The sequence below is a fragment of the Helianthus annuus genome, chromosome 15, assembly GCF_002127325.2.
Source record: "Helianthus annuus cultivar XRQ/B chromosome 15, HanXRQr2.0-SUNRISE, whole genome shotgun sequence".
Lineage (NCBI taxonomy): Eukaryota > Viridiplantae > Streptophyta > Magnoliopsida > Asterales > Asteraceae > Helianthus > Helianthus annuus.
This window is the reverse complement of record NC_035447.2, coordinates 42,446,261-42,455,661: the sequence shown is the minus strand read 5'-3', so window position 1 is coordinate 42,455,661 and position 9,401 is coordinate 42,446,261. Positions and strand designations below refer to the sequence as shown.

The 9,401-nt window shown below is 40.7% G+C and overlaps 1 protein-coding gene across 1 annotated transcript; it reads right to left on the bottom strand.

The window, feature by feature from the left end:
• Positions 1 to 3,078: 3,078 nt before the first annotated feature.
• On the bottom strand, positions 3,079 to 7,598 carry LOC110913582. The gene is made up of 3 exons (XM_022158404.1): positions 7,563 to 7,598; positions 3,685 to 4,314; positions 3,079 to 3,534 (listed from the first exon to the last, which is right to left on the bottom strand). The coding sequence occupies exons 1-3, from the start codon at positions 7,596 to 7,598 to the stop codon at positions 3,079 to 3,081; spliced, it is 1,122 nt and encodes a 373-aa protein (XP_022014096.1).
• Positions 7,599 to 9,401: the final 1,803 nt, after the last annotated feature.

Genomic DNA, 9,401 nt, shown 5'->3' with positions numbered 1-9,401 from the left:
CTGGATATCCTTGGCACTATCTTACGAGATGGCCACGACCAGAGCACGGGGTGTAGGCGTACACCCGGCGTGTATAACTCTTTAATGTGGTGTGTCATTTAATCTTTAGCCCGGACAGCAGATCCCGGGCCACCAAATGTACGAGTAACATGTAATTCGTTCACAAGTTTATATTGCATAATTATCCCAAGTTAATAAAAATATTTATGCCATGTGCATTTAAATCAATTTTCAATCATTTTCAAAATGAGTCAGTCGATTTGTATTTACCAGTGTAAACTGACGTATTTTCCCAAAAGGTTAAGTGCAGGTACTATACGAACTAGGCTGGCTGTTTCCTAAGAGCGTCCACTATAGTCTCGCAAGCTCGGACGACAAAATAAACTGTTGAACAATTTTATCTTATTTTTATTTGATCCGCCTGTGGATCCGTTTCAACTACTGTGATATTTATTATTGCAATTTATTTAAAAGTTGAAATGTATCTATTCTGCTTCCGCTGTGCATTATTATATTGTGTTGTTTGTCTATGACGATGCGAACTACGTCACTGTACCCCACACCGGGCCCACCGGTGACACGTGGAGGTCGGGGTGTGACAAAAGGTAGCAGGGATAGAGGAAAAGAGTGGTTCCTAATGGATATAGTACATCCATCTAACACAGTCGAGACGGTTTCTAAGGTACCATCTGCTAACTCTACCTCATACTTTGCACTAAGGGCTTTAACAGGCAATCCTAACAGCTCACAGAATTTACTATCCACAAAAGATTTATCTGCCCCAGAATCAAATATTACTCTTGCGAAAACGTCATTAATGAGAAACGTACCAGTTATGACGTTATCGTTCTGGATGGCCTCTTGAACATTCATTTGAAAGACCCTGGCGTTGGTCTTCTTTCCATCCTCCGTCTTCTTGGCATTCTTTGGGCAGTTGGTCTTTATGTGCCCCTTTTCATTGCAACTGTAACAAGTTGCATCTTTCAACTTCTTGCACTCCAGAGTTCTGTGCTCAGAAGACTTACATATCCCACACATCTTGGGCTGGGATTTCTGCTCGAACCTGCACCTTCCAAAATGGTGCTTTCTACAGATCTTGCACTTGGGCCTATCGCCCGACTGTTGCTCGCTTCTCCTGGCCTCAAATCCCTTCTTACTGTCACGGTTTCCCCTATGTTTCTTGTTTGATCGACGTGAATTATCATCTTCACGTTTCCTCTTGTCAGAATCCGCATTCTTCAAGGTTCTTAGTCTCACTGCATCTTGAGTGAGGGACAGAGATAAGTCGGTGACAGATCGGAATGTAAAAGGTCGCGAGGCCTTCACACTAGCCTTGATTTCTGGGGCCAAACCCCCAATAAAGCGTGCGATCCTTTTAGGTTCAGGGGTCACTAGGTAAGGAACTAATCTGGATAAGGTGTTGAAACTAGTGAGGTATGCCTGGCAATCTAGGTTCTTCATAACCAAAGATAGGAATTCGGACTCTATACGCTCAACCTCATGCTGAGGGCAGTAGTTTTCCTTGATAAGAGCAACAAACTGCTCCCAAGACATGCTATACAGGGCAGCCTTTCCAGAAGCCTGGATTAATGCTCCCCACCAGGCTAGAGCCTCACCTTTGAAAGACTGGGATGCAAACTTAACCATATCGCTTTCAGCACAACCACTGATATCTACCACTGTCTCAATCTCATCAAGCCATGTCATACAGTCAACTGCCCCTTTCTCCCCAGTAAACTCCCGAGGTTTACATGACACAAAATATTTATACGTGCAACCCTTAGCACGTGGGGCTTCATCAACCACAAGCTTCTTGGGGTGAACACTGTCTTCATTTGAGGAATGACGATCATCATCCTTCTTAGGTTTGGGAGGAGTAGGTGGCGGTTTGTTGCGAATCTCAGAATGATTCTTTGGTTTAGCATGCGGTGAAGATAGAGTTCTACTGCGGGTTTCACTGTACTCGCTGTACTGTCGCGCTAAGGCTTTCACAACCGCATCATTCACAATTGCTTTCAACTCGGCACTAGTCACTAGGAACTTTGCATCATCACGGTTCTCAACCGGATGGCTATTGGCTTCTTCTGATCTGGCCATGTAGCTTCAAACGCTACATATAATAGATAGGCAAGGTTTTCACTTAAAGGCTCTTTATAGTATTTTATGTTTTATTAACCAAGGTTTTAAATTGCCATTTTAGGTTAATTTATTAAAACATTAGGATGTTGTTATTATCCTATAATACTCTTATTATTAGCACATAAGGCCTAGTCACAAGGACAGTTAAGATATTTAATAACCAAGATTTTACAGTATTTAGGTGTTTTAGGTCGAATCATAGTTCATTACCATCTATTAACAGGGAATCATAAGCTACCACTGTCCTTAGTCACGGAGGACATTAAATTATTGCCCACAGGCACTTCACTTCAAAGAAGTGGTTAAATAGTTAGGGGAATTTAAAATTAACCCTTTATGAGAGATGGCCTGTGTGACTTTACTGATTCACAGTTTGCCAAGAGCATTAACATACTAACATATGTTAATAATTGGAATCTATTATGTGGGTTATACCATCTTGGCCAGGTTTGAAATAACACAAAGGCTAGGTTTTACCTCCAAGATTCTTTAATAATTAACGCAGAATAATCCTAAATTGAGATGTTAATTATGGATGTTAACCTAATTATGGAACTACCATCTTGGCCTTGTTTTATAAATTATAAAGCTAGGTCTTGGTTCACTTTAGATTTTTACCAATAATTACAATGGCAGATCCTTTTAAATATTTCATTTATCTTCATAATTTATGCATGTAATAAAATGAAAACTTAATTAAAACATCCCGCAAATTGTTTTAAATCAGTACAATAATTGCCCAAACGGGACTTCTACTAAAAATAAATGAAAATGCCCACGCAGGGGCGGGAAACAAGACCAAACCCACGCAGGGGTTAACTAACCAAACTTGCTCACGCAGGAGCAGAATACAAACCACAAACTCACGCAGGAGCTGAATACTGGAATAACAAGTCCACGCAGGGACTGAATTACAACACAAATAAATAACAAGGGTTTTCAATGACCCCTCCTCTTTGACTTCCCCTTAAGCAAGTCTGACAGCCCTTTGAAGAAACCTTGCCGCTCTCTGCGGTCTTCACGAACCTCCTGTTCAACTTGGCTCAGCCTCTCAAGGACTTCCTGCTGAATCTGTGGCTGTGGCGGCTGATACACCGGTGGAGGAGGTGGCTGATGCTGGTACCCATAAGTTGGGTAACCAGTAGTCCATGGCCCTCCGTATGGTCCTTCAGGGTGAAGGGCATTGTAGTCCCGAGCTACCTGATACGGATCTACTTCCGCATAATCGTAGTTGTAGTTGTAGTGGGTGTGTGCTGGCTGCTCGAAGGGGTTGTATGCCGCTGACCCAGCGTACGCAGGAATTGGGTTATCGAAACCCAAAGGTGGTACCACAGGTACTGAGTTGACATCTGGTATAGGGCTTGTTGGACCACCCATCTGCGGGTCCTCTTCTTCCTGAAGTGGCGGGTAATAGCTGCCACTTGAAGGTTGGGGAGTACTGATTCGAACTCCACCTCGCACGGACATCCGTGCATTTGACCTTCTCCGCCTCGGCGGCTCCGGAGGCGGTTGCTGCTCTTCTGGCGGTGGTGGCGGCAGTGTGACTGCCACAAATCGTTGACCCTCCGAAGGGTCCTGTTGCTGTTGACACTGCTGCTGCTGCTGGTGCTGGTGGGACGACGAGTGCTCAGACGGGGTGAAGTACCAATCATACTGGTTGAAGTTTTCCATAAAACTGTCCGGTCCGCGGTATGGCGATCCATGGAATGATGACCCATCTGAGATCTCAATGGGATGATTCGGCGTTCCTGATGGAGGCTCCACGGGGTCAGTATCCTCATCCATGTCGTTTTCCCCTGAAAAGTGGTCTTCCGGTCCAAGTGGGTTAAAACCCACGGGTTCTGGCAGAAGGTTAGCCGGGTTAAATCGGCTTTGGAAAACGGGTGTTGGGTCGCCAAAAGAATGATGAGAGTTGGATCTCTGTAAAGGTATAAAAGCTGGCGGCTGGTTGTTGGGCTCGTTTTCTGAGTGGGGCCCAAAAGAGTGTTGGTAAGAAGGTGAAGAGCTAAGGGATACAGATCGCCTTCCGGGTTCGACATAGAGTCTCCATGGCTCTTGCGGGCTTGTGCTCATAGTGATAGATGGAGTACGCCGGTGCGAAGGCCCGGCCTCGTGATCATGACCTGTCACGGGTCCTTTGCCTCTACCGCGAAGGAATCTGGGTGGCATAATGACCTGCATACAATATTTAGATAACAACAAGAATATAATTATAAGAGACTCAAAATAAAACAAAACAGAGTTTGTCCTATGTTCGATGTCTAGACTTGGAACTCGAAGAATGTGCAATTTGTGCACTGAGATTAAACACAAAAGGCTGGTGTTTAATTCACTCAGTGTTGGCTCTGATACCAACCTGTCACACCCCTAATTTTCACGTGTCACCGGTGGGCCCGGTGGGGGAGTATCGTGACGTAGTTGATATCATCATTTGTCAAACAACACAAATTATAATGCACAGCGGAAGCAAATGAAAATAGATTTATTTCAACCATTAAGTGTAATATCAAGTATCACAATTTAGTCGAAATAGATCCACAGGCGGATCGAAAATAAAAGAAGGAAATTGTTCAACAGATAAATGCATCCCAAAGCTTGCGAGACTCTATGATGCTAAGGAGAAACCAGCCTATTGCGTATAGCACCTGCACTTAATCTTTTTGGGGAAAATACGTCAGTTTGCACTGGTAAATACAATTTAACTGACTCATTTTAAAAACATTTGAAAAATTTGGTTTTAAATGCACAAGGCACAAAACATTTTATAACTTGGGAATAATTAATCAAAGTTAAACTTGTAAAAGATTTACATGTTTGTTGTGCGTTCAGTCGCCCGAGTCGTGTCGGGTTTAAGGTTAAATGACACACCACTTAGTATAAGTCCGCGGCGGGAAGCCAACGTTTATACCTCAATAATATGGACATAATACCGGGTGTACGCCTACACCCGGGTGTCAAGGTCGTGGCCAAAAATGATGCCAAGGATATCCGGGACATGGTCATTAAGCTCCCAAAGGCGTAAAAACAAACAACACCAAGTTTTCAAACGGGTCACACTGATAATACCCAACTACTAATGAGTTGGGGTCAATTGCCCGACAAAGCGGTATTTTATATACCGTACCCCCAAGCCCGTATAGGGAAAATAAGTTAAAAGTATTTACCTGAGCAAGTATAAACCACAAAATCAAAAATGCAAGTGTCTTTTACTGGGCTCCTATTCTGGAACGAAGGTTTAATACAACCTATTAGAATCCTAACGGGTCTTTAATATAGCCTAGGCCTAGACCGGTTAGTTTCGAATAATAAATATGGTTTAATCGCGAGGAATGCGAAAACCGGGGAGGAATGTGATTTAGACCCTACAAGCTTGGATACTTGTATAATATGGGTAAACTAAACACATTCTGAATTTAGAGACTAAGATGATACGGTTTGACCTGTTTCGGCTAATATGCGTGAACTAGTCACATAAGCCGATCCGAACGCGAAAGTGCGTAACGAGTAACCATATAAATCATATGCAAGTTTCCTGAGATTATATGCACCAAATATGTTGCAATATCAGTAAGGTATGTCCAATTATGCCCCAAACGTTTTTAAACGCCAATTACGCCTCATAAGGGCATTTTGGTAATTTTACATAGGCTAAAAGGGTAAAAATGGGAAAACTGAGTTTTTAACTTTAGTCTACTGTTATAATACATATTTTTATTAAATATATCAGTAGGTATTAGATCTTTTATGTAAAAACTAGTTTCGACATATACTATGTCGTAAAAATGCCTAAAAAGGCGATTTGGAGCCATTTCCGGGTTTTAAAAGAAAAGCTGATATTTTTATATTTCCAGAAGGCTCAACATATCATATTTAACATAATAAATCAGTAGAAAAAGGTTTGAGGTCAAAAGGTTTTGTAAAACTCATTCTATGGCCGAAAGGGCAAAATCGGCATAAGCCGAATTAAGCTTAAAACCTCTAGTTATGCTCATCCTAAAAATAAATAAAAATCTTTAAAATTCCTAAAATATCATTATACAACAGTGGGTATAAAGTTTTGATATAAAATTCGGGTTTAAATAGGTTATGCGTTAATTACGCTAATTATTTACTAAGAAAGCTTCTAATTACGCTAATGAGCATAACTCTTAATCTAGACCTCAAACTGATGTCAAATTTTGGGGACAAGTTTATATTTCAGTAACTAAGTTGTCTACCCTTTTACATTTTCAAAAATCATGATTTTTGGACATTTGGGCATAACGGTCAACATATGGGCATTTAACGGAAATATGCATACGAACAAGATATCTAATGAACCACGTTGTATAATCACAGGAGGATATACTAACATGTTATTAGGTCCAAAAGAAGCTCTAAGGCAATCTTAATCTTAACTAAAACGGGTCAGAACTGAAAGTCAAAGTGAAAGTCAAACTATGCGACTTTCGTTTCCGAACCGGGTCTAAACAGAAAATTGTCGAGTTGAACATGTTGGAACATGTTCTTATACTTATTACCAAGTTATATTAATGTTCAAACAGGTTACATACAACCTACATTGCTAATTATGCGTTAATTTGAAATTAAGCATTCTGTTGACTTTTTATGATTAGCTTTGACTCGACAATTGACATGCTTAGAGTGGAAATCTGGAAACACCCTTTTAAGGGTTTGTTACCCACTTAATTACCTTCCTAAAGGTATCTTTAATTCGTGATTTGACAGAGCACATTATGCTTAATCACGAAGTCAAACCTTAATTACGACGGTTTGACTTTTACTTAATTAACTAAGCTAGAAAGGATTAAAGAAGGTTAAGGACACTTACAAGAGTCCTAAGATGGATTAGAGAGCCTAAGAAAATGTTTTGGTGACCAGAGGAGCTCCAGAAATTCTTTAGCCAAAGTTCCAAATGAGCAAGTGTCAAATGATCACACTTGAACCCTTTATATAGTGAACTAGGAGCTCCAAGATCTTGACAAGCAAGTCTAGGGTAGTAAAGGGATGATCCCAAGTGTCCCTAAGGAGCTATTTACTGCCTAGCAAGCCCATAGAATCGAAATGTTACGTTTTAAGTCGGTTAAATGCATTGGACAGGCAGCTGTCCAAAACTCACTGCCAGCGACGGTCTTACGGACCGTAAGCTTGAGGCCTTACGGTCCGTAAGGACCTCTTGCGGACCGTAAGCTACAGGGGTTGCGGTCCGTAACCGACCTTACTGAAACCTGGTTCAGGTGCCTTCCTTACGGACCGTAAGCCTAAGGCTTTGCGGTCCGTAACCGATCCTTGCGGAACATGACCAGGTGCCCTGCTTACGGACCGTAAGCCAGGGGCCTTGCGGTCCGTAAGCGATGGCCAGAAGACAAAAGTTTGAAAACTTTTAAGTCTTGACCATGCAATCCAATTATTCCGAATCAGACTTTCTTTTGCAGATGTGGGCCACCTTGACCAGCCATTGCATGCCCTACTTCCTCTTACATGTTCCTCATTCAAACTTACTTCATAATGGGACTTGTAAGATCGACGGAGATTCCAAAAATGAGTCTTGGACTCTCAATTACTTGGCCAAGCTATAACAATTCTTATTTACAAGAATTTTATTTAGATTAGGAGTAGTAACAACCTATATTTCCGAAGTCCTTGATAAAGATGTAACTTTATTTATCTGAGAGCAACCGATTATCATATGAGATGATCATTAATTGATTTAAGGATCTTGGGATTTATAAAAGTTCGGGTCGCTCAGAGGTGATTTAATAACGTGTCGCCCTTGGGTCGTTCAGAGGTATTTTAAATAACATGACGCCCTTTTTATTAGAAATCCTACCACATATCTGTTTATTTAATCCAGTTTCTCTGACACATCTGTCGTACATGACACGTGTCTTTATTCTAATGGACAGGAATTTTCGAGGTGTTACATCTCAGATCCTTTGGATCCAACAGCAGATGCGAGACTTTGGTTTGCAGTTCTTGGACACGCCTATATTTGTGGACAATGAGGCAGCGATAAATATAACAAAAATCCCGGTTAACCATTCTAAAACAAAGCATATCGAAATACGACATCATTTCATCCGTGATTGTCACGAGAAGAAATTGATTCGCATTGAACATATACACACTGATGAACAGAGGGTTGATTTTTACACCAAACCGTTTGACAAAAAGAGATTTAACTATCTTTTGAAATTAAATGGGTTAAAAAATTTGCTTTGATCGAGCTTCAAGAAATAGTGAATGAGACTTGCCATGGTAAGGAAGAAGGGGACCCCGAGGAATGGAAGAATTACAGATGAATTTACAAAAAAAGAATTTAATTCTGTAAATCGGTGGGAGGGTTGTTGAATGTGAAGCCGAGGAGGACGGCGATCTGATGTGATCCGCGTCATGTTGTCAAAGTTTTTGTACAGTTTGTTTTCTGCGTTTGATTAAAACAAAAACACAAAAATATGTATTTGTTTTTAGGGGGAGAAAGTTTGCAGAAAAACACAAAAACATGATAAAATTTAAAAATCAAAAAACATTAGAAAATCTGAAAAATCCAAAAACATTGAAAAACTGAAAAAGAGTTTGTGTAAAAAGGGGAAATGATAGTACATCAGCTAGACAGATACAGTACGCTAAAGAAATGTAAAATTAAAATGTGTTAAGCAGTGTTGCAAATGATGTGTCGATAGGTTTTTACACATTTAGTAGATTTGTTTGGGATATAAACATAAAATAATAACTTGCTTTTACGTGGGGAACATTTCCAGGATATATAGGTAACCCCTGAAATCTCGTTTGAAAGATCCTATTTCTGACATACTAGGTCTTTGTACGTGATGATATCTGGGGTATTATAACAGGACTTCTGATTTTGCGGAAGCAATAGCCTAGTCCTCGTATAATACTCTGCACAGCTTTATTCGTAAAGCCTCCCCTCAGCATAAAAAATGATGAAACATTGCAAAATGCTAATCATGTGCTGTTGTAAAAAAGATTCCCAAAGGGAACCCACCGAAAGTCGATCCATCATCTCTCTGTACGAACGGAAGTTCTAGCCTGAGCTCTCATGGCCTCGCATTCACCCTATACAGATATCATTAGTGTGCACTCACCTGTAAGACTGAATATAGTGATCTGGATACGGGAGTATATTCTGAGGTGGTACACGCGTAAAAGTTAAGATCTTAAAACACTAAATCCGTATCCTGAACAGATTGAAAATTGTGTGAAAATTTAAGAGGATCTGTATATCGACAATCAAAGCGAAT

What these genes read in the sequence shown, in the direction of transcription:
- LOC110913582 (XM_022158404.1), bottom strand. Translation starts at nt 7,598, where the DNA reads ATGGCTGGTCAAGGTGGCCCACATCTGCAAAAGAAA. An exon ending in GCCCACATCTGCAAAAGAAA is followed by an intron (nt 4,315 to 7,562) that starts GTCTGATTCGGA and finishes TATTGTATGCAG; the next exon opens with GTCATTATGCCACCCAGATT. An exon ending in AGGGTCAACGATTTGTGGCA is followed by an intron (nt 3,535 to 3,684) that starts GTCACACTGCCG and finishes CCGCCACTTCAG; the next exon opens with GAAGAAGAGGACCCGCAGAT.